Below are 25,747 nucleotides of genomic sequence, written 5' to 3'. Positions count from 1 at the left end.
ACAGGTGAATAAAAACAAAATACAATATAAAAAAACAGTCTACAAGCAGAGCTAAAAAGGAAATTCATAGCTACAAAAGTTAAAAACAATCTCAAATCAACACCCTAACATTACAATTAAAGGAACTAGAAAAACTAAGCCAATGCCAGCAGAAGAAAGACAATAGATTTGTGCTGAAAAATAAAACAAAAAGAATCAAATGAAACATAGAAAACAAAAGAAAAAACTACTGAAACCAAAATTGAGTTTTTTCAAATAATAAACAAAATCGACACACCTTTAGGGAAAACACAGAAAAGACTCAATTACTAAGTCAAAAATGAAAGCAGGGATACTACAATGAATTCTACAGAAATAGAAAGTATTATAGGAATTATACCAACAAACTGGGTAAGCTAAATGAAACAAATTCCTAGAAATATAAAACCTACCAAGATTAAATCATGAAGAAACAGAAAACCTGACTAGATACATAATTACTAGTAAAAACACAAAATCAGTCATCCAAATCCGATCGGGCAAATTCTACCAAGCATTTAAAGAAGAATTAACACCAATTCCTCTCAATTTTTCCAAGACTAAAGAGGAGGAAACACTTACTAAGGCATTCTTTGAAGCCTGCATTTATCGTGATACATCAAAGTCAGACACCACACAAGAAACTGGAGCTTAGTACGTCTTATGAACACTGATGCAAAACTCTTCAGCAAAACACTAGCCAACCAAACTTAGTAGCATATTACAAGAATTATATACCATGACCAAGTAGGATTTTTTCCTAGAATGAAAAGATGATCAATGCAATACATCACATTAACATAATAAAGAGGAAAAAAAAATCACAAGTCACCTCCACCGAAATAGAAAATATGGACAAAATTAAACATTCTTTCATGATTAAAAAAAAAAAAAAAAAAAAAAAAAAAACACTCAAAAAACTAGGAACAGAAAGAATCTACCTCTGGCCAGCGCCGCGGCTCACTGGACTAATACTCCACCTAGCGGCGCCGGCACACCGGGTTCTAGTCCCGGTCGGGGCGCCGGATTCTGTCCCAGTTGCCCCTCTTCCAGGCCAGCTCTCTGCTGTGGCCAGGGAGTGCAGTGGAGGATGGCCCAAGTGCTTGGGCCCTGCACCCCATGGGAGACCAGGAGAAGCACCTGGCTCCTGCCTTCGGATCAGCGCGGTGGATCAGCGCGGTGCGCCGGCCGCAGTGCGCAGGCCGCAGCGCGCCAGCCGTGGCAGCCATTCGAGGGTGAACCAACGGCAAAAAGGAAGACCTTTCTCTCTGTCTCTCTCTCTCTCACTATCCACTCTGCCTGTCAAAAAAAAAAAGAATCTACCTCAACAAAACAAATGTCATTTATGAAAAACCCACAACAAACATCATACTGAATAGTGATAGACAAAGTTTTCCCTCTAAGGTCAGGAGCAAAGTAAGGACACCCACTGTCACCACTTCTGTTTAACAAAATATGTAAGTTCTAACAGCATTTAAGCAAGAAAAGGAAATGAAAGACAACTAAATTGGAAAGGAAGAAGTAAAATTACCTCTGTTCAAAGATGATTTTATATGTAGAAAACTCTAAGGATCTAACACATACACAAATTGTTGGAACTAATAAGTGAATTCAGCTGAGAAGCAGACTACAAAGTCAACATGCAAAATTCAATTGCATTTCTAATACACTAACAATGAGCAATCTGAAACAGAAACTACAAATTCAAAGAACAACCTGAAAACAAAAATAAAATTCTACTTAACAATAACATCAAAAAGAATAAAATATTCAGGAATTAACCAAAGACATGAAAGACCTATACAATGAAAACTACAAAACAATGCTGAAAGAAATTAAAGACATAAATGGGAATATATTTGGACCAGAAGACTTAATATTGATGTCAATAAAGAAGCCAACATTGTGGCACAGGTTAAGCCCCAGCCTGCTACGCCAGCATCCCATATGGGCACCAGTTCATGTCCCAGCTGCTCCACACTTCCAATCCAACTCCCTGCTAAAGCACCTGGGAAAGCAGCAGAAGATGGTCAAAGTCCTTGGAGACCTAAAAGAAGTCTAGACTCCTGACTCCAATCTGGCCCAGCCTCAGCAGTTGTGGCCATTTGGGGAGTGACCAGCAGATGAAAATCTCTCTCTCTCTCTCTCTCCCTCCCTCCCTCCCTCCCTCGCTCCCTCCCTAAGTTACTCTGTCTTTCAAATAAATAAATAAATCTTAAAAACAAAAAGAATGTTACACTGTGTGTCCTGCCCTCTCCTTAAAAAAAAATTTTAATACAACCTAAAGAGACCTACAGATCCAATGTGGTGCACAGTTGTTCTGAATGAACTGGGGGAATGTGTAAAGAGTAATCCATCCCTGCCATCCTCTACTGAGGCCTGGACAGGTCCTAACACCATGATCACACTCACCATCCTGTGGTCAGGCATCATGAGAGTCTGCTCAGCGCTGAGTCAGTACGGAAGAGAACTTGTGCCCACCTCTTTTCTTCTTCCCCCAAGTGTACAATTACTCCTTCCACGTTGTTCTGCCTTCATTTGGCAGAGAAGTAGTGTGGGCAGTCCTGACGCACCAACACCACAATGCTAGATCATACCTGGAGTCTACAACCAGAGAGACCAGCATGTCACGGGGTAGGACCAAGGACCACCTGCTCTGGGCTACCTGCTGCTGAGAGGAACCTGCATCCTGAGATCACTGCAACCAGTCACGTAAGTCTCCTCACATGGGGCTGCAACCTCCACCAGGCACTGAGATGGGTCCACATGTTTGCAGACACTGTCCTGGGCACAAGAACTGTTAGGATCTACCTAGTGTTAGGTGTTACAAACCTGGTTCCAAGCTCCAAGACACATTCACTTTTCTGCCCTACTCCTCAAAAGATGGCAGACTGGGGTTTTTTGTTTGTTTGTTTTTTCTTACCTTTTGTTTATTTGAGAGGCAGAAAGAAAAGACACAGAATTCTCAATCACTCCCCCAAATACCTGTGACATCCAGGGCTGGCCCAGGCCAGAGAGCCAGAATTCAATTCAGGTTTCTAACACAGGTGGCAGGGATCCAATTACTTCAGCTACCCATCAGCTGTTCCTCCCAAAGTACATACTAGCAAGAAAATGGAATCAGAAGCAGAGCTGGGACTCAAACCCAGATAACCTGATGTGGGATGAATATGTCCCAAAAGACATATTAACCATTAGGCCAAACACCCACCTGTAGCTGGTGTCTTGCTACTCACTCACTGTCTGCCCAAGGATGTGAACAGGGTGACTGCTGAGACTGACACTAAGCTGGGTTACATCTCAGTTTCACAGACCCAAGGACCTGCACAGTCTCAGAGGTAAACACCAGCAAGGAGTGATACAATCCAAAACATGAATCCATCTCACCAGAGCACAGGTTTCTACCTGATACCAGGACAGGTCGAGAAGCTCTGTCTGCAGGCCCTAGCCTGGATAAGGGCCTTTGGTCTCTGTTTGGTGCTGAGTCTCACTCCAACATTGTGTTCCAATGCCTACTTTCCCATGGCCGGAATCTGACTCCCCACTGTCAGCCCAAGAATGGAAGAGAAGTGGAAAGCAGCAGAATCCTGACCTCCCAGGCTGACATTAAGCTGGACAGCAATTGGTTCATGTTGCAGTCTCAGGGGTGTACACCAGGCCAAAGCTGGCAGCAAAATGTATATCCATATAACAGAATAACATTCAATCTAAAAGGGAAGGAAATTGTGCATTATGCTACAACATGGGTGAACTTTAAGGACATTACGCTAACTGAAATAAGCTGCCACAAAAAGACAAACTATAGGATTCTACTACCAGAAGTACTTACCGTAGTCAAAATCATAAGTGCTGTGGCATGGCAGATGGGGCCATTGTGGTCTGGGAGGGTAGTGGAGGACAGCCCCTGCACCTGCGTGGGAGACCTGGAAGAAGCTCCTGGCTTCAGATCGGCACAGCCCTGGCCATTGCAACCATCTGGGGAGTGAACCAATGGATGGAAGACCTCTCTCTTTCTCTCTCTCTCTCTTTTCTTGCCTCTGCCTCTACTTCTCTGTAACTCTGCCTTTTGAATAAATAAATAAATCTTTTTTAAAAATCATAAAGGCGGGGGCCAGCACTGTGGCACAGAAAGCTAACGCCCTGGCCTGAAGTGCCTGCATCCCATATGGGCGTCGGTTCTAGTCCCAGCTGCTCCTCTTCCGATCCAGCTCTCTGCTATGGCCTGGGAAAGCAGTAGAAGATGGCCCAAGTCTTTGGGCCCCTGCACCCACATAGGATACCCGGAAGAAGCTCCTGACTCCTGGCTTCGGATCGGCGCAGCTCCAGCCATTGCGGCCATCTGGGGAGTGAACCAGTGGATGGAAGACCTCTCTGCCTCTCCTCCTCTCTCTGTGTATCTCTGACTTTCAAATAAATAAATAAAAATCTTTAAAAAAATAGTAACGACAGAAAGCAAAATAATGTTTTCTAGGAACTAGAGAGAGGGAGAAATTGGGAGTTGTTTAATAGAGAATTTAAGATTAAAAAGAGAGATGGATTGTGGAGATGGTTACATAACATGAAATGAATGTAATTAAGTGTCACTGAAGTATACAACTAAAAATAATTCAGCTGGAGTGGGTGTTTGATGCAGCAATTGAAGACACTGCTTAGGAAATCCACATCTGAATCACAAAGTACCTGGGTTCAAGTCTTGACTCCACTTTCAATCCAGCTTCCTGCTAACACACACCTTAGGAGGCAGTAAGTAAGAGCTCAAGAACTTGGGTTCCTGCCACCTGCATGGAAGACTAAACTGAGTTCCAGGCTCCTGGCTTTGGTCAGGTCTAGCACTGGCTATTGTGAGCATTTGCAGGGTGAACCAGCCAATTGAAGATCAATCTCTCTCTCAAATAAAATGAAAATAAACAGTTAAACTGGTAAATTTTACATTATATGCATTTAACTGCAACTTAAAGGGGGGGGGGCATTTCAGGAAAGAAAAGAGATATTTAAAAATGATCAAAAGCTGCTTAGCTACCAAAGATGACTGAGAAGAGGTGATCAGATCTAAGGATTGCTGCTTTCTGCTGACTTTCAAGAAAGTGGTTTGTGGTTTCAGTAGAGTACTGGGGCTAGGTCAGACAAGGTACTGTGATTTTCATCCTGTTCTCTCTGGATCACTCACTGAGGGGGAAGCCAGCCACAAAAAAAACCTCGAACAGCTATATGAGGAGGTCCACATGGTGAAGAAAACATGACCTCTTGAAACAAATCTGTGAACCATTCTAGAAGCCCCAAACTCTTGAGATGATAACATCTTGGCTGCAGCGTCACAGACAGCCTGACCCAGAACCACCCAGCTAAGCTGTTCCCCAACTGCTGCCACACAGATATGACGTGAGATAATAAATGTTTATTTTTTTAAGTCACCAACTTTGGGAGATAATTTGCCATACAGCCATAGGTAATACATCAAACTAGATATGAAAAACATATTTATGTCACAGAATTTACATGTTATTAGATCAAAAGCAACATTTTTATGTTTAATGATTTTAATGTTTTAATGTTTAATGATTTTAAATGTCCAGCTACCATCATTTGCTTTATGACACTGAAAAGGGGCTTTTGTTCAAAAAGACTAAGTGCCAATACCCTAAAATAAATGTCTACTGAATAAATAGAAGTTATTCTATGGCTTATTTCTAAGGATGGTAGAAATTAACAGCTACAATTTATCAAAAAGTATCCTCTATGGACCAAGCACCTGCAGAACTTAGAGATATTATTATATCTAATACTCATAACCTGACAAGATAAGGATTACTCCCATCTTACAACCAAGAAAACTAAGATTCAGAGTGACAAAAATAACAAATAAAGGAAGAAAATGTAATTCAGGCAATAAATTTAATTAAAATTAAAGCTACTTTCTCTACTATATTCAAATACAAATAGATCTTGTATCTTGAAAGAAGGTTTTGTTCCATTCTACTTGTTACTAAAGGTTCTACCCTACTCTCCTCACTCTGCTACTAGCCAAAGTTCTCAAAGGAAAAGAACACATACGTTGTTTCAATGCCCTTAACATCTTAAAACCTGGAAGTTACCAAAAAACAATTTATGTTCCGAATTCACTCATGAGTTGAGTCAGGTGTTTGGCACCGTGGTTAAGATGCTGCCCGGGGGCCGGCGCCATGGCTCACTTGGTTAATCCTCTGCCTGCGGCACCAGCATCCCATATGGACACCGGGTTATAGTACCGGTTGCTCCTCTTCCAGTCCAGCTCTCTACTGTGGCACAGGGGGGCAGTAAAGGATGGCCCAGGTGCTTGGGCCCCTGCACCTGGCTCCTGGCTTCCATCAGCGTAGTTCCGGCAACAGCGACCATTTGGGGGGTGAACCAACAGAAGGAAGACCTTTCTCTCTGTCTCTCTCACTGTCTAACTCTGTCAAAAAAAAAAAAAAATTAAAGATGCTGCCTGGGATACCTTTCTCCCATAGAGGAGTGCCTGGTTCCAGTTCCAGCTCCATTCCAGTCCAGCTTCCTGTTAAATGCACACCCTGGGGCACATCAGACAAGGGCACAAGCACTTTTCTTCAAACTGTATAAATTAATCCTTTCTTTTTCCATCAATAACCATCAACAAGCAACAAAAACTTTTCATTCTACACAACACCAGATTTTTTTAAAGAAATAAATTTTCATCTTTTCCTTTGTTCAGTAGTTGAAAGAAGAGCATTTTAGAGTCTTAGTAATTAAAAACTCAGTGACCCCTTCCCTCAGCTGTCCTAAGAGTAAATGAATCAACCAGGAAACTGCTCAAATGTGGGGTTCAAGCCATTAGGGGCCAATCTGAAGCAATGGCTAACGGTGTGGTGTACTTATTACTGCGAGACACTGTTCTAAGTGTTTTACATTTTTCATTTCATTTCACACAATCTTTAAAGTAGGCATTAGTACTATCCTCAACTTAAGGATGAGAAAATTGTGACACAAAAAGGCAAAATGAGGGGTAGATGTCATAGCACAGCAGGTTAAGCAGCTGCTTGGGTCACCCGCATATCATATTAGAGTGCTGGTCTGAATTCCGGCTTTTCCACTTCAGATCCAACCCCATGCTAATGTGCCTGGGAAAGAAGCTAAAAGATGGCCCAAATTACTTTGGTCCCTGCCACCCAACATGGAAGGCCAAGTTGGAGTTCTGGGCTCCTGGCTTCAGGTGTTTTCGATATTTTGGGAATGAACCAGCAGATAAAAGAACTTTTTCTCTCTCCCTTTCTCTTTGTCATTTTGCCTTTCAAATAAATAAATAAATCTTTTTTTTTTTAAAGGCAAATGATTTCCCAAAGCTCAGAGATACTACAATTTCAATGGAGTCTAAATCATAATGTTTTCTAATTCACTATTCTATCTAGAACTGAATTTTTTTTTTTTTTTTTTTTTTGGACAGGCAGAGTTAGACAGTGAGAGAGAGAGAGAGAGAGAGAGAGAGAGAGAAAGGTCTTCCTTTTTCCATTGGTTCACCCACCAAGTGGCCACCACGACCAGCGCATTGCAGCCGGTGCGATGCGCGAATCCGAAGCCAGGAGCCAGGTGCTTCCTCATGCAAATAAATCCTAGAGAAAAAAACATTATGTGGTCCTTTGTAGTAAATATCTAATGACAGCATAATTCAAAATACTCATATTTCTTTTTTAATAGTTAATTTATTTAAAAGGCAGAGATACAGAAAGAGAGGGAAGGAGGGATAGAGATCTTCCATTTGCTGGTTCACTCTCCAAATAACCACAATGGTCATGGCTGAGTCAGGCTGAAGCCAAAACGCCAGGAGCTTCATCTGGGTCTCCCACAAGGGTGCAAGAGTCCAAGGGGCCGGCACCACGGCTCAATAGGCTAATCCTCCGCCTGCAGCGCTGACACACCAGGTTCTAGTCCCTGTCAGGGTGCCAGATTCTGTCCCAGTTGCTCCTCTTCCAGTCCAGCTCTCTGCTGTGGCCTGGGAGGGCAGTGGAGGATGTCCCAAGTGCTTGGGCCCTGCACCCGCATGGGAGACCAGGAGGAAGCACCTGGCTCCTGGCTTCGGATCGGCGTGGTGCATCAGCTGCAACGGCCATTGGAGGGTGAACCAACAGAAAAGGAAGACCTTTCTCTCTGTCTAATTGTCCACTCTGCCTGTCCCAAAAAAAAAAAAAAAAAAAAAAAAAAAAGATCCCAAGGACTTGGCCCATTTCTGCTGCTTTTCCAGGCACATTAGCAGGGAGCTGGCTCCAAAGATGAACAACTGGACTCAAACTGGCACCTATATGGGATGCTGGTGCTGCAGGTGGTGACTTAACCCGTTACACCACAATGCGGGCACCAAAATACTTGTATTTGAAGCTGTAAGCTTATTCTACTAATGAAGAAAAGGTTTAATCAAAAAATGTATGAGCTATTTAGTTATATGTGGAGACTCAGCTGCTTAACAACATTTTTGTTACCTGCTATTTTTAAAATTATTGATGGAGCTGGCGTGGCATAGTGGGTTAATCTCCCACCTGCGATGCCCGGACCCCATATGTGTATCTGTTCCAAACCCAGCTGCTCCACTTCCAATCCAGCTTTCTGCTAATGGGCCTGGGAAGTAACAGAAAATGGCCTAAGTGCTTGGGTCCCTGCACCCACACAGGAGACCTGGCTGGAGTTCTGGGCTCTTGATTTCAGCCTGGCCCAGCCCTGAAGTTGCAGTCATCTGAGGAGTGAACCAACAGATGGACGATCCCTCTCTCTCTGCAACTCTGCCTTTCCTAGAAATAAATAAATAAATTTTTAAAAAGGAGGAGGAGAAAGAGAAGACAATGACGACAGCAGTAGACAAACTATTTCAATAAATTTTTAGAAGACAGAAAGTCATGCGCTGACTTAGACAAGACATAAACCTTAAAATACCTTCAGAGGAGGATGCCAACAGGAAGTGAGCCAATGCTAGCCTTTGAACTCCAAAACAGTTCAAGAAATTTACATACCAGAAACTAGAGGAGGCAAATTCAAGGGGTAGGGCTAAATATAAGATGACTGGTTGAGGGTTGGGCATCTCAGAGCAGTGGGTTAAGTCCCCACTTGGGAGGCCAGCTTCCCATGTAGGAGTCTAGCTACTTTCCTTCCAATCCAGCACTCCCTGCTAATGCATGGGGAAAGAAGCAGCTGAAGGCTCAAGTACTTGACTTCCTGCCATCCACGTGGGAGACCTAGACGGTTTCCCTGGCTCCTGGCTTCAATCTGGCCAGCCCTGCCTGTGGCATTTAGGGAGTGAATCAAGACCTCAAGACTTCCTTCTCCCTCCCTCCTCCACTCCTTTCTTTCTCCCTGTGTCACTCTGCCTTCCAAATAAATAAATCTTAAAAACAGTATTGGTTGAAAATGGCAGCTAGAAAGTCCAACTCCGCCTCCCACCACTCCTTTCCCCTTCCAATCCCACACTCATGAACCTACACTTTGTCTCTGGGTAAGGACTAGGGAATGCAATTCTACACTAAGCAGCAGAGGTGAGAAGCAGATTGAAAATAAGTTAAGTCTGCATATGAAACAGGATCCACAGCTCCCTTTCTTCCTCCATCTAACTTCTGTATCACCCACATCTAGGCATATGCCTGTTAAATATAACTGCAGAAAAATCAGGATACTGTCTGTTTAATATCCATTATTTTAAAAATGACACTTGATTAAGGTGGTAATAAAGACTGCCCTCAACAGAGTATTTGCATATATCATTTAACAGTGATTTCTCAAGTTAAGTACTTAACATTTATATAGGGAATTCCCCCCAGTTTATTTTAGATCAGTTACACAACTTTATTCTTTAATCAAAGTAGAAAATGGCTATGAACGGCCGGCGCCGTGGCTCACTAGGCTAATCCTCCGCCTGCGGCACCGGCACACCGGGTTCCAGTCCCAGTCGGGGCGCCAGATTCTGTCCCGGTTGCCCCTCTTCCAGGCCAGCTCTCTGCTGTGGCCAGGGAGTGCAGTGGAGGATGGCCCAAGTCCTGCACCCCATGGGAGACCAGGATAAGCACCTGGCTCCTGCCATCGAATCAGCGTGGTGCGCCAGCCACAGTGCGCTGGCCGCAGCGGCCATTGGAGGGTGAACCAATGGCAAAGGAAGACCTTTCTCTCTGTCTCTCTCTCACTGTCCACTCTGCCTGACAAAAAAAAAAAAAAAAAAAGAAAGAAAAAAGGCCATGACCTTATACTGGAAAATGTTCTCAGGGTTAGTTTCACAAATAAAGTAGAGATTTACACTCTTTTCATAAACAAAGAAATTGTGAGAAATACAATGTAATTTTCAGAAATCCAGTGCATGAGCAACAAAAATTAAATCCTCAAAAAAGATACTAATTGCAAAGTACATACATACAAACTAGAATAACAAATAGTTAAAAGATAAATCTCACTGTCATACTTATCACAGATAAAAAGAACAGATATAACCAGTCTAGTAATCAGAATCACCTCAAGATCCAGCGCTCTGCTAATGTGCCTGGGAAAGCAGCAGAAGATGGTCCAAGTCTTTGGGTCCCTGCGCCCATGTGGGAACCCAGAAGAACCTGCTGGCTCCCGGCTTTGGACCAGCCCAGCTCCAGCCTTTGCAACTGTTTGGGGAGTGAACTTGAGGATGGAAGATCTCACTTTCTGTTTCTCTCTCTGTTTCTCTCTCTCTCTCTCCTTCGTTCTCTAACTGTGCCTTTCAAATAAATAAAAATAAATCTTAAAAAAAAAAGACTTAACAGTGACAAAACCTACAGCAGCCAAGCGCCTGGCCTGATTTAATAATAATATAATATATAATAATTATATATTATGTAATATAATAATATACTATCATTGCCTACAACATATAAGCTAGTTGTTTTGTATCCACGTTATCTCAACATCACAATGACTGAGAAAGTCATTTCCACTGTTTTACAGATAGAATCTGAAGCTCAGAGAGGCCTTACATTATAAATAATGAAAGCAGAATTCAAATTAGTCTGTAGGAATCCAACTAAAATAAAATTAACATACAGTAGATCAAAGATACATGGAAAGTTAAAAAGTAGTCATTTGAGGTGGCATTGTGGCACAGCAAGTTAAGCTGCTGTCTGCAGTAAATGCATCCCATGTGGGCACTGGTTCGAGTCCCAACTGCTCCACTTCTGATCCAGCTCCCTGCTAATGCTCCTGGGAAAGCAGTAGAAAAAGGCCCAACTGCTTGGGCCCCTGCACCCACGTGGGAGACCAGGAGGAAGCTCCAGGCCCCTGGCTTCGGCCTGGCTCAGCCCTACCCACTGAGATCATTTGGAGAGTGAATCGGTGCATGGAAGATTTCTCTCTGTGTATAACCCTGCCTTTCAAATAAATAAAGTAAATCTTTAAAAAAGCTAGTGATAGACCAGTGTAGGTATTATTTACATTATTTTTTTAAAAAAAGGAAATCAAAGGAGGGGGAAAGTTAGCACCAAAAATACAGGAAAGGGAAAGTCTCAAACTAAAAACAATGGCAGCACACACAAGTAGCATCCGAGAAAGAAGACACCCCTAACCAAGGATTTGACCCGTCCAAACACTAAAGGACATTGGCATGATGACTCCTCCTGATGATGTTTAATCAGTCACTTTCTAGTTGTATTTTATCCTCTCTCATAGCTTGGTTACAGGGAAAAACCTATTTTAGCTTAGAATGTGAATGCTAGGTACATTTCCCATTGTAAATTGCTCATTTGATACCTAGGAGTTCATGTATCTATCTCTCCTTATGGAACTTCTTATATCAATCAATCAATTATATATTATCGACCAAGCCCCATCAATCCAAGGTCACATGAAAAGACTAAATTCTCATCAGAACTTGGACCACAGTGAATTCATCAAGGTGAAGACATTCTATGAGGCTTTTTGCCAGCCAATGGTGTTCCCAAGCAACACACTGACCTTGAATGCACCTTCTATTCAAATTCCACCAGCATTTATTAGTCCTTGGAGCAAAAGTCCTAACAATTCTATCTACCAAAATGCTTTCAAATCTATCCTGCCACTTGCGTCCTTTTCCTACCTCAGCAAAATCATAGTATAGAAAGTAAATAAGTTCCCAAAATAAGATGCTAACTGCAAATGTGGATATATAAATGAGAATAACAAATAGTTAAAAAGATATATCTCACTGCCAGGAATTCAATCCACGTCTTCCACATGGGTGGCAGTAACCCAATTACTTGGGTCATCACCACTGCCTCCCAAGGTATGCATCAGTGGGAAGTTAAAATTAGAAGCCAGGGCTAGGAACTGAACCCAAATACTCAAGTATAAGACCTAAGCATCTTAACTATTGGGCCAGTCTTTTAACTGGCATTCACAAGAACTATATACAGTTATTAATATGATTTAACAGTCTGAATTCAGATAAATGTATTAGTGCAGAGTGTTGAATAATTATTAACAACATTTACAACTCTATTAACCCTTATAAAAAATAATAATTCTTGGTGCTGGTTTCTGTGGAGCAGCAAATTAAGTCACCTCTTGCAATGCCAGCAACATCATCAGTGCTGGTTCAAGTCCCAGCTACTCAGCATCCAAGTCAGCTTTTTGCTAATGAGCCTGGGAAGGCAGAAAAAAATGGCCCAACTATTTGTGCCCCCCACCCAACCACCCATTTGGGAGACCAGGATGGAGTTCCTGGCTCTTAGCTTCAGACTTGGCCAGACCTGGCTGAGGTGGCCATTTGGAGGATAAATCAACTGATAGAAGATCTCTGTCATTCTGTCATTCTGCCTTTTAAATAAATACTTTTTAAAAAAATTCTTAAAATTTAAAAGCAATGCTTTTTGGTGTGTATGCTTGTTCTTAAGATGTATTTATTTATTTATTTAAAAGTCAGGGCAACAGAGAGAGGGAAAAAGAGAAAGAGAATCCTCCATCAGCTGGTTCACTCCCCAAAAGGCCACTACAGCCAGGTCTGGTAGAGGCCAAAGCCAAGAGCCAGGAACTCCATCCAGGTCTCCCAAATGGATGGCAGGGGCCCAAGTACTTGGGCCATCTGCTGCTGCTTTCCCAGGTGCATTAACAAGGAGCTGGATAGGAAGCAGAGTGGCCAGGACTCAAGTTGGCCCTCCGATATTAGATGCCAGCCTCGTGAGTGGCAACTTAACCTGCTGTGCCACAACATCAGCCCCAGAAAAGCAAAGAAATGTTTACACAGCAATAATAAGTCTCGGAAAGTTACAGTAATGACCAGAAGGACAATATTCCTGTTCTGGGCCCTATCAGCTAGCTGTGAAACTCTGACCACATTCATATTGTGGTCTCTGCTCTCAATTTATCATCGGTAAAACACAGGGGTTAAGAAAGTATTTTTGGCCGGCACCGCAGCTCACTAGGCCAATCCTCCGCCTTGCAGCGCCAGCACACCGGGTTCTAGTCCCGGTCGGGGCGCTGGATTCTGTCCCGGTTACTCCTCTTCCAGGCCAGCTCTCTGCTGTGGCCAGGGAGTGCAGTGGAGGATGGCCCAAGTGCTTGGGCCCTGCACCCACATGGGAGACCAGGGAGAAGCACCTGGCTCCTGCCATCGGATCAGCATGGTGCGCCGGCCATGGCGGCCATTTGGGGGGTGAACCAACGGCAAAGGAAGACCTTTCTCTCTATCTCTCTCTGTCTAACTCAGCCTGTCAAAAAAAAAAAAAAAAAGTATTTTTAACTCTAAAAGTAATTATAGGATTAAAAATTTTCACTAGAAAACTGAAAAATAATTGTTCTCATCTGGTTTTCTTCCTATACAAAAAAGGTTGAGAATTTATTAAGACAAATACCACAGATAATAAAAAATTAGATAAAATTAACAAGGATCAAAAATAAAAGTGAACATACCACAAGGGATGAGTTTTGAGGCTTAGTTTCCCTCACAAAGATACTGTTAACCAACTGTTACCTAGTAACATTGAGCTCTACTGGAAAAATAATTTTAACAGCAAATATATAGTTCTTTTTTTTTTTTTTTTTTTTTTTTTTTTTTGACAGGCAGAGTGGACAGTGAGAGAGAGAGACAGAGAGAAAGGTCTTCCTTTGCCGTTGGTTCACCCTCCAATGGCCGCCGCGGCCGGCGCGCTGCGGCCGGCGCACCGCGCTGATCCGATGGCAGGAGCCAGGAGCCAGGTGCTTTTCCTGGTCTCCCATGGGGTGCAGGGCCCAAGCACCTGGGCCATCCTCCACTGCACTCCCTGGCCACAGCAGAGAGCTGGCCTGGAAGAGGGGCAACCGGGACAGAATCCGGCGCCCCAACCGGGACTAGAACCCAGTGTGCCGGCGCCGCTAGGCGGAGGATTAGCCTAGTGAGCCACGGCGCCGGCCAAATATATAGTTCTTACTGTGTGCCAGGCACTGTTCTAAGCACTTTTCATAACTTAACTCATTTAATCCTAACAGTCCCCCTATAAATACTGTAGTATTATCATTTCCACTGAAACATGGAGAGGTGAAGTAATGTGCCTGAAGTCACTCAGCTAGTCAGCTGGTAGTGCTGGAATATGATCCTAGCAGTCTGGCTTCAGAGTATGTCCTGTGTATGTGTTATTAACATAATAGCTCATGATATAAAATAATGAGCAATAAACTCAATCAGAATGATTGTGTTAACGCAGCCACTATCTAACCGATGTGACATCAATCACTTAACCTCTCTGACTACATTCCCACTAAGTCAATAAAGAAACTGGGCTAAATAATCTGTAAAGTCCTTTGTAGGCTTAACATTCCATGACCTATTATCAAGAAGACAAATGCCACAACTGTGGCAGAGTATCAGCTGTATCCACTCTTATCTTCCTCTTGTAACTCCAACACTGTTTCTCATTACTTTTTTGTATGGTTTATCTTCATAAGGTTCTCTACTTACCAGCTGCTTGTCCAGTAACAGTTACGCTGATAATCTTGAGGGAAAATAAATTATCAGAGACCAATCTCCTCTACCACCAAGCTATGCAGACTGAAACCTCAAACTAAAAATAGATCAGTAATTACTACACCATGCTGTAGAACAGAGCAGTGGTGCTCACGACGGGTCAGATCAAGCTTAATATATGTATGTATAAATGGACAGACTTATTCATTTTTCTTAAAGCAGTATTATGTAGGAATTCATCAGTTATTGGCTCTAAGACTCAGTCTCTCCCATCTATAAACAGAGCCAGCAACCTACCTAAAAAGCCTGCTATAATAAAGAAAAAAGTTTTTAAAGTATTTATGATAGTGCCTGATGCAGGAGCACCTAAAAAACAAGAGTTGCTGTTATTGCCACTATTACCAACGCTGTGGTCATTTACAATTCCTGTACAAAAGCAAGAGCTCCACATTCTGACAAATTTGATTTCAAACTCTGGCTCTATTTACTAGATGTACAGCCTTGAGCAAACTGACTAATCTAAGTCCAGGTGTCTTCATTAGTAAAATGTTGACGATAAATCACTGTTGTGAGCACTTCAGAAAGTTCACAGGGGCCAATGCTGCAACACAGCAGGAAAGCCAACGCCTGCAGTGCCGGCATCCCATATGGGTGCTGGTTCAAGTCCCGGCTGCTCCACTTCCGATCCAGCTCTCTGCTGTAGCCTGGGAAAGCAATGTAAGACAGCCCAAGTCCTTAAGAAACTCCTGGCTCCTGGCTTCTGATCAGCACAGCTCCAGCTACTGTAGCCAACTGGGGAGTGAACCAGCAGATGGAAGACCTCTCTCTCTGCCTCTGCCTCTGCCTCTCTGTAACTCTGCCTTGAAAATAAAGAAATCTTTAATTAAAAAAAAAAAAAAAACAGTGCATGGAGGGGCTGGTGTGTGGCTCATCAGTTAAGTTCCTGAATCCCAAATCACAGTGCCTGGTGCTAGTCCTGCCTACTAGGCTTCCGCTCCTGTCTCCCACAGATATGCATCCCAGGAGGCAGCAGGTGATAGCTCAGGTACTTAGATCCTTGCCACTCACATCGAAGACCCACAATGAGTTTCAGGCTCCAAGTTTCAGTCTGGCCCAGCCCTCAATGTTGTGGGCATTTGGGGAGTAAACAGCAGATGGAAGATCTCCCTACATCTGTCTGTCTTTCTCTCTCTCTTTTAAATAAAATGAAAATAAATTAACAAAATTAAAAGCCTGTAGAAAATGGAACTAAAAAAAATGGTGTATTTTCCAAACTTCTTTCTTGAAAAACTGTTGTAAAGATTAAATGAGGTAATGCATGAAAAGCAACTGACACTTAGTTCCTAACTGCTCAGTGAATGTTAATTCTTTTCTACTTGAAAACAAGCTGACCACAATTCTACTAATTGAATTCAAATAAACATCTGTGGAACTAAGACTCCCATGAAATCCAAGTAAGGTAACTTTCTTTTCTGCATTGTCCTTCAGTGTGGAGCAGCACAGAAAATCCTCAGCTAAGAGACTGCTTTGTCTTGTGTGCTTTCCTGAGACCAGAAAGCCTTTCTGCATCCCATCTCCAACTACGCTGCAAGAAGCCCTGTGTTCCATGAAAGCAACTCTCAGAACGCACACAGGACCTCTAGGGGCATCCAAAAACCCTGTAGGCAACTGAGCGGTCAAAGCCATTCTCATAACACCAGACTTCAAATGCTTTTTCCACTTGTATTCTTTCAAGAGTATAGAAAGGAGTTTTCTAGGAGCCACAAAACATGTGACATCAAGTCTCTCTCTGATGGCAAGCAGGTGTGCTTGTATATACTCATGTTTTAAACATTCTCAGTTTTAATTTCTATTATAGGTTATATCAGAAAACATTGGAACCCTCAATAATTTTTAAGAATTTCAAGTGTTTCTGATACCAAAAATTCAAGAGCCACTACATTATTGTATAGAAAAAGCCCACAAAACACAAGGCTTACTCTGTGAATTTCAACTTTACCAATTTAGCCTAACTCACAAAATCTAAAAACCTCTACTCTCCTCTATGATTATATTTCAGTCCTTCAATCTCAAAAAAAACCACTTGTTCACTAATTTATGTATAGCCAGTTGCAGAATTGGACCTTAAAACTTAAAAGCTCATTATTTCCAGCTTACAATCTCTTTAATACTGCAGGTCATCCTCAATAAATATGAGATGACTATGTTTTTTCAACACACTAATCCTCCTGTTACAGAAAATAGGAAAATAACTTATATTTACAGCAAATTAATTATGCTTTCCTCTGATCTCTAGCAAATAATTTTTAAGGGTTTTCTGATCAATCCCTGTAGAAACCATACTTGCTTAGTGATGGAAGAAATAGGTGACTAAATTTCAGTCTAACGAAACAAATCAGATTGAAAAGGTATATAACATAGGTAACACTGACGTTAGTGAGCCAATTTTTAAAAATTTTATTTCCTGGCCAGCGCCGCGGCTCACTAGGCTAATCCTCCTCCTTGCGGCGCCGGCACACCGGGTTCTAGTCCCGGTTGGGGCGCCAGATTCTGTCCCGGTTGCCCCTCTTCCAGGCCAGCTCTCTGCTGTGGCCAGGGAGTGCAGTGGAGGATGGCCCAGGTGCTTGGGCCCTGCACCCCATGGGAGACCAGGAAAAGCACCTGGCTCCTGGCTCCTGCCATCGGATCAGCGCGGTGCGCCGGCCGCAGCGCGCCGGCCGCGGCGACCATTGGAGGGTGAACCAACGGCAAAGGAAGACCTTTCTCTCTGTCTCTCTCTCTCTCACTGTCCACTCTGCCTGTCAAAAAAAAAAAAAATTATTTCCTTATGTTTCATTTTATTTGGAAGACAGAGAGAGACCTTGCAACCACTGGTTCACTGCCCAAATGCCCACAAAAGCCAGGGCTAGGCCAAGCCCAAACCAGAGGCCCAGAACCCAATAGGGTCTCCCACACTGGAGACACAGACCCAAGTACTAGAGTCATCACCTGCTGCTTCCCACTGCACATTAGCAGCAAGCTGGAATCTGAAGCACAGCTGGGATTCAAACCCAGGCACTCTGATATGGGATGTGGGGGTGCCAAGTGATGTTTATCCTCTGACAAACCTCAACCCCTAAATCTGTAACTGTATTCCAAGGTCTCAATCTGCAATTTTCCCTTCTACACCACTTTTACTTGTGAGAGCAGTATGTTGACTGAAACACAAAACCAAAAAACAACACAAAGATTGTGAGCTTTTCATTTTTTTCCTTTTTTAAGATAATGAAAAAGAATTGAATGACAAACCTGTAAGTCTACAGCAAATAGTGGGGCCCCAACAAATATTCATTGAATGAATAAATTTTTTAAAGCTTTCTTTATTAATTTGAAAGGCAATTAGAGAGAGAGAGGAAGAAGAGACAGAAATTGTCCATCCATTGTTTTACTCCCCAAATGGCCGCAACAACCAGGGCTGGGCCAGGCCTAAACCAAGAGCCTCATCCGGGTCTCCTGCGTGAGTGCGGGGGCCCAAGGACCTGGGTCATGCTCCGCTGCTTTCCTAAGCACATCAGCAGGAGCTGGCTCAGAAGCAGAGTAGCCGGGACTCCAACTGGCGCCCATATGGGATGCCTGCACTGCAGGCCGTGGTTTAACCCACCGCACCACAGAGCTGGCCCCGAATGAACAAATTTTTAAGAACTTGTTTTGTCTACTTGGCTTCTTCCCACATTTACTAGGTAAGGAAAACCTGGAAAGACAAACACACTGGGCAAGCAATCTAGTGAGTTCTGACACTCTTTCAATCCCAAAATTTAGTTTAATGCCAGGCAACCCACAAAATCAGCTTTGGGCAAAGTCTTCCAAATTCTTTCATGACACATCCCTACTGGAAAAAAAAAAAAAAGTTTACTATATATATTCATATATACAGAATTATACCCATGTCCATTATAACAGAGAAGTTTGATATATTTTTAATTAATTAATTTGAAAGTCAGAGACAGGAAGAGAAGTGAGAAAGACAGAAAAAAAGAGCACCCTTCCACTGGCTCATGCCCCAAATGCCCACAATGTCCCAGGCGAGGCCAGGCTAAAGCTGGAAGTCAAGAATTCATCATGTGAGCCATGACTGCTGCCTCCCAAGGTCTGCATTAGCAGAAAGCTGAGTTAGGGGCAAGAGCCAGGCATCAAACCCAAACACTCCAACATGGACACCGGTGCCTTAACTACTAGAAACACCCACCCCAGATTTCTTTAAATGAAAACTTTAAAAAGATGAGACAAGGGTGGAATAATTTTTACTTTTCACTTTGTGTTTGATCTAAGAAATTATCAATGCTTTTACAGAAAAACATTAAGAAGTTCCACTGTTTCTAAAAAAATTTTTGTTTAACAATTTGTGACACAGTATTTCAAAGATTTTGTTCAGAAACTTAACCATGAGGCTATAATCTGAAAAACAGATCTCACAAAGACAGCACACACATAAATATATAACATACACTAAGGGTGAAATTCATTGTGGATGACAGTAGCTATGAAACTTTATTTCAAAGAGTTATTTAATAACCTAGAATTTGTTTGGCAGACCTTCTTGCCAGGCCCATTAAAGTGTCATTGGTTTTAATTTGTAATTTAGTTTACAAAAACCTAGTTCTTGAAGTAGAATTGTCAGCTCTGCCATTCCCTTGTCTTACTGGTGCTTGCCTTACTGGTATTGCTACAATTGTTACAGATTCTTTTAGATTATATCCATTTTATAAGGCTGGTTTAATTAAAACCAGATCATATTTATAAATTCACTTAACTACCATGTACCCATAACTACACTAATTGCTATCTGCTGAATGTGAACAAGTGAGAAAATGGCAATCCTGTTCTCCTCGGAAAGGAAATGGCCTCCTTAGGAACAGCACTTCATCTTTCTATCAATTAAGCATTAGTAAAACTTCGTTACTTCATTTTCTTATGCATAAGATAAATTAAGTTTTAATATTATCTTCTGCTGTTCCATGGCAATTTGGGGTACACTCAAATACACATGAAACTCCTAGCCAGAACAATTCAGTCTCTCAAATGCTTCCTGGATCAGAAATAAATGTGAAGTCAGGACTAATTTTCCATGGTCACCCAGGTCAAATAAAATTCTTAGGTTCTTCTGATCTGGGCCTGCACCCAAAAGCTGATCCAAAAGCAACCTTCAGGGGTAGATGGACAAATACAATCTTACCAGGATACTCACCCTAACACATTTACAGAGATAATGAAGGACAGTTATAGTCCCCTATATTTACAACTTTTATTACTCATTTATAAAAAACATTTGCAAATGTCAAGCATCTCACTGACACAATCATTTACAAGAGATATCTTAAATATATTCTACTGTTTTTTCATTTGCAAAAGTGACTGAAAGAAAAAGTGTGATTTGTGCCCCATCGGGTGGCCAAACTGGAAATTTCAAACAAGTTCCAGCAAGGCAAGTTCCCTAACTAATCAAGATAATACCTTCGGGAAACTGGAGCCTGCAACAGTGTTCTCATGGGAGAGCTCTATAAATGAAAATCGTAATAATGTCACAGCAATGTTTCCTTACACTTGGAAAAAAAAGGGAAGCACAACTTAGAAGAACCTCTTTCTTTCCAAATCCTGCCAACAAAAAAATTAACACATGACCTCACTTTTTATTTAAATAAAATAAGAGTTTTATTGGGTTAATTTTCTATTCACAGGTCAAACCCTCATCAAAATTTCTGACAGGATGTTACTAATGTAAAAGAATGTTTTAATAACAGCCCTTTGGGGGCCAGCACTGTGGCACACTGGGTTAAAGCCCCAGTCTGCAGTGCTGGCGTCAGAATGCCGGTTTGCATGCCAGCAGCTCCACTTCTGATCCAGCTCTCTGCTATGGCCTGCGAACCGGCATCTGATGCCAGCTCCACTTCCGATCCAGCTCTCTGCTATGGCCTGGGAAAGCAGTAGAAGATGGTCCAAGTCCTTGGGCCCCTGCACCCACGTGGGAGACCTGGAAGAAGCTCCTGGCTCCTGGCTTTGGATTGGCACAGCTCCAGCAGTTGCAGCCATCTGGGGAGTGAACCAGCGCATAGAAGACCTCTCTCTCTCTCTCTCTGCCTCTGCCTGTAACTCTACCTCTCAAATAAATAAACAAATCTTTAAAAAATAATAACAGTCATTTAAATTCTGTCCTCCTCATAAATCAAATTAAAACACTTAAAAGCACAGAAATTTAGAGTTGGCTGAGTCCTCAATAAATATAGGGTTGTGAGTTTACAAGCCATCAAGTTCAGGCTGGCGCTATGGTGCAGCAGGTTAAAGCCCTGGCCTGAAGCGCCTGCATCCCATATGGGCGCCGGTTCTAGTCCCGGCTGCTGCACTTCCTATCCAGCTCTCTGCTATGGCCTGGGATAGCAGTAGAAGATGGCCCAAGTCCTTGGACCCCTGCACCCACGTGAGAGACCCAGAAGAAGCTCCTGGCTCCTGGCTTCAGCACAGCTCTGCCCGTTGCGGTCATCTGGGGAGTGGACGAGCAGATGGAAGACCTCTCTCTCTGTCTCTACCTCTCTCTCTAACTCTGTCTTTCAAATAAATAAAATAAATCTTTAAAAAAAAAAGAAAAGAAAAGAAAAACCATCAAGTTCAGGTTCTCTGACATCCAGATGGAGAAGTTTAAATGCTAGAAGGAGGAAGTGATTTCATCAGTCACACACAGCTGGTGTGACCTGACTCCCAATGCTTACACATGCAGTGCTCAAGAGACTAGCCATATATATATGCATAAATTCAATTAACTGCCATGTACCCATAACTAGACTAACTGCTCCCTAATTATTAATATATACTCATATTGCTAGACTAATATACATATATATTCCTAAGCAAGTGCGCTTACTCACTCTGGACCTTAGTTTCTTGACTCAAAAAACCGAAGATAGAAAATATTTAAATTCCTCTCAGCTTTAAAATCCTGTCATTTTTTTAGACTTCATTATTTTAGTATCTCACAAAACCACAGCATATACTGAAAAAATCATTCCTAGTTCATGAGAAACCAAACAAGCTCAGGACCCCAGGGAAAGAAAACACAAGTCTGCAGCCTAAGGTACCAACTGACAGTGTGCTTTTTTTGTTAATATTCTGTAAAATTTTTTTAAAATGCTGTAAAATATTAACATGGTCATACTAGTCTATCTGGTTGAAACTGCTCTAAGTTAGTTTTGATTAATCAATTATAGAGCTCTAAAATATACAGTCACCATTTTTAAAAAGTATTCTTATAAAGATTTATTGAATCTTTAAAGTCCAGGAATTTCAGCCGTTTAAAAACTCTGGGGGAAAAGGATATCCATCAAAAATCTGTTAGCCTTTGCTAGAGAAAAAGACCTTGTATTACATATGCCAAGATTTACAATCAAATAGATCACTGGAAACAGACACAGCTCTGTTCATTTCTGTTTATGGTCTTTGTCAAAAAAAAAAAAAAAAAAACCACACAACTATTTACACATGGATTGAACAATTTTTGTATGATTTCTCTCTGTTGTTCTTTTATGCTCCTAAGCTTTATTATACCACCTATGTGAATCCATGACCTCCACAAATTACTTTTAAATTAGAAACTGTAATAGTTTTCAGGATACAATAGGCTACTATCATTAATAATTTTAACAAGTCAAGAAATAAAAGCACTAGAAGTTAAAAGCTTACAAATCAGAATAAACCTTGGAAGGCTCTAGTCCTGCATCCTTTTTTTATAAAAGAGCAAAGAGCCTTGGAAAGGTAAGCACATTGTCCCTGGTCTCATGGGCAACACATACAAAAACTACCACTTACTGTGCTACCATGTACACATATTATTACATAATTAAATATTATGCACAATTATAGATGTAAATCAAAATTTTCAGCTTCTAATTAATGCTCTGATTAACCCAAATAATACTTGATACAGCAAAATGACATAAAAGCCAATTAGGAGAACAGCTGGTATTGTTTCACAGCACCAGCGAGCACCCTAGGCTACCACTGAAGGGTAAGACACCAAAATTTCACCACCAGTGCCTGAAAAACCAACCCAACTGTCTGTTAAACCAACAATGCTTTCCACAGCATCATCTTCATACATGAGAAATTACATTTTATTGCATTATAAGAAGTTCCTTTCCTCTAGCAAAGGCTAACAGATCTCTGAATTGTATGTCCCTCTTCCCCAGAATTTTCAAATGGCTGAAATTCCTGAACTCTAAAAACTCTTATTTACACCTCTTTATTATTTTTAAAGGAACGGCACCAACTGTTTGGCAATGATACACATAATGCAAAGGCTCCAACCTTATAAAAATGTCTTTAATGGTTCTGACTTACAAAGAAAGGAGTCCCTTGTTTAATTAAGTCTTGCAATCAATAAATTTATCCAGGACAGGAGTCACATAGTAGGACTCTGTAGAATCAATTCCATTATCTAAAATAAAATGCATAATTGGCCCAAGAAAGATAATGCAGTCAAACATACACTCAGGAATGTTATCTGTGTCACCATTTAGGAATGACATCCCAATAGGCCATGGGAAAGCGGAGTCCCCAGAATCACTGGGGGTCCTCCCGTCACAAAGCTGACATTACAAATCAAGAGGGAACTGCATTTCAAACCACATCTTTAGCTGTCCCTGCCAGTCACAGGTATAGTAAGCGAATACAATGCTCAGAACAGTTAAGTGTGGAAACATTTAACATGAATCCCAGCACACACTGAGCCACTGATGCGCTGCCCGGGTCACGCACTGCACACTACCTAACAAGTGTTAGATGTGCTTCAGCATGCTCCAGCCCCGTGCCTCTCTAAAGAACTGGCAGTGGTGCTGAAAATCACTACTAGACAGATGAAAGACCAATTGCCTTCCCTCAACAAAAACCATCCTCTGGACTCCAGCCAGGGTTTAAACCTGACCAAATGTTATTAGAAACCATAAATCAACAACTCTACAGGCTGTTCTGCTAGTGCCTTATTTCATTCTTACAAAACGGGCTGCAGAACACTTTCAGCAAATTAAGTGACAAGAAAGCACTGGGCATTCTAGGCCTTTCATTTCCAGCAGTAATCAAACACTGCACCTTACAAGGGAACGAACTTTGCCTTCTTCACGATGCCGTGTAAGGTACCTACCTACACCCCTGTCCCCGTCCTCAATTCTCACAATGGCCGTACCAATGCACAAACTAATTGCTAATGCCTAAACACTTCTCACGAAACTCGCATAAAATTGAAACAGAGAGCTAAAGCAGATGAATTTACGAAAGCCTGTCATGCGTGTGTTCACACGGAGTTTCTCCTCTTTGTTCCCGCATCGACGTGAATCTTGGAGACTGCACACAACCTTTCTTGGCTGAACCGCCAGTTACTGAGAATAACCTATGCAGCGCCTAAAGGCCACCGGGCAGCCTGCCTGCTCAACACATAAATGGGTTCATTACCTTTACTTGCCCCTCTATCAACCTAATATTATCACTGTCTATTAAATATCTTCCAGGAGCTGTCACAGAAATCGGGGGAGGGTAAGGTATAGTGTTTACAATAGGGTCATTCTCACCCCAGCCAACAAAAACTTAGCACAAAACCTGAAAATTCAAATCATTCTCTTCCCTCCATTCCAAAATAATAGAAGAGCCGATACCAAAGATGCGATTATTCAGTAATACTTCGTGCAATCAGTAAGAAGACAAGTCACCGTGTTACCAAAGCCGAACAGCCGATGACAACAACACACTGGCAAACCGACCCCGCTGCAAATACGATGGACATTTAAATCAAGTTGCAACTCCGCTCCAAAGCCTTTGTCAACACGGGGCAAGTGGGCAAGAGCCCCCAGGGCTCTGCGGAACGCAAGCAATCCCTGAGGGGGCTTCGCCCGCCGGAGGAGGCTTCCCGGGCAAGAGGTGCCAGAGCCACAAGCCCTAACCTTGGCGAGGGGGCGCTCGCCCGGGGCCGGGGCCGGGAGGTCAGGGCGGCCAGGGCGGCCAGGGCTGCCAGGGCTGCCAGGGCGAGGGGAGGGTAGCGCCCGGCCGCCGCGACCCCGGGCCGCCCACCTGCGGCTCGCCGGCCCACCGCGCCCGTGCCCTTCCTCCCCGCCCGCCGCCCGCGGATCCGTTACCCCGGCGGCGGCGGCGGCGGGCTGCGGGGGAGGGGAGGACCGCGGGGCCCGGAGGGGCCGGCCGCGGCGGGGATGCCGCAGTGGCTCCCCGCGGCGCCGGGTCGAGGTCCGCAGGACGGAGGGCGGCTGGGGAGGCTAGGACGCGCGAGACGGCGGCCCCTGCGAGTCCTCCCACACCCCGGCCGCCGCCGGTACCTCATACTGGATGTACTGCTTCCTCCACTCGGGAGTGATGTGCGCGGAGAGGTGCTCGGCGAACTTCATCCTGCCGTCTCCCCCTCACTCCCACTCGGGTCCGGCAGCTCCAGGCGGCGGCAACAGCGACTCCGACTCCTCCCCACATGGGCCCCGGCGCGGCGCGGCGCTGCGCTTCTCTCCTCCTCCGCCGCCGCCGAGGTCTCCTCAGAGCCGCCCTCCCGCCATCTTCCTCCTCCTCTCCATAGCCCCGCCCCGCCCCGCCCTCTATACGTCATCGCCATGGTAACCGCCTACGCCGCAGCGCCGGAGGGGGGTAGGGGCGGGGTTTGGGAATCTGGGTCCACCCCTTAGGACTCCGCCCCTTTGGGGGCGGGACGTGCTGGAGGCACCTCCCCTGACCTCTTCCGTCTGCTCCCGGTGGCCTGCAGCTGCTCCCTACCGCCTGCCTGAGAAGCAGCGCTGTTGTTAGTGCAATTAATATTAATAC

At 43.3% G+C, this 25,747-nt stretch overlaps 1 protein-coding gene across 1 annotated transcript in view; it reads right to left on the bottom strand.

Moving 5' to 3' along the window:
• XPR1 (xenotropic and polytropic retrovirus receptor 1) overlaps positions 1–25,523 on the bottom strand; it is a 227,427-nt gene extending 201,904 nt beyond the window's left edge. Inside the window, exon 1 of the mRNA XM_051857042.2 lies at positions 25,258–25,523. Coding sequence (XP_051713002.2) covers positions 25,258–25,326 — 69 coding nt within the window. The 5' untranslated portion in view covers positions 25,327–25,523. The remainder of the gene's footprint in view (positions 1–25,257) is intronic.
• Between the last annotated feature and the right edge of the window lie 224 nt (positions 25,524–25,747).

The sequence above is a fragment of the Oryctolagus cuniculus genome, chromosome 7 (assembly GCF_964237555.1).
Source record: "Oryctolagus cuniculus chromosome 7, mOryCun1.1, whole genome shotgun sequence".
In the NCBI taxonomy this organism is placed as follows: Eukaryota; Metazoa; Chordata; class Mammalia; order Lagomorpha; family Leporidae; genus Oryctolagus; species Oryctolagus cuniculus.
This window is presented reverse-complemented; position numbering and strand designations above follow the sequence as displayed.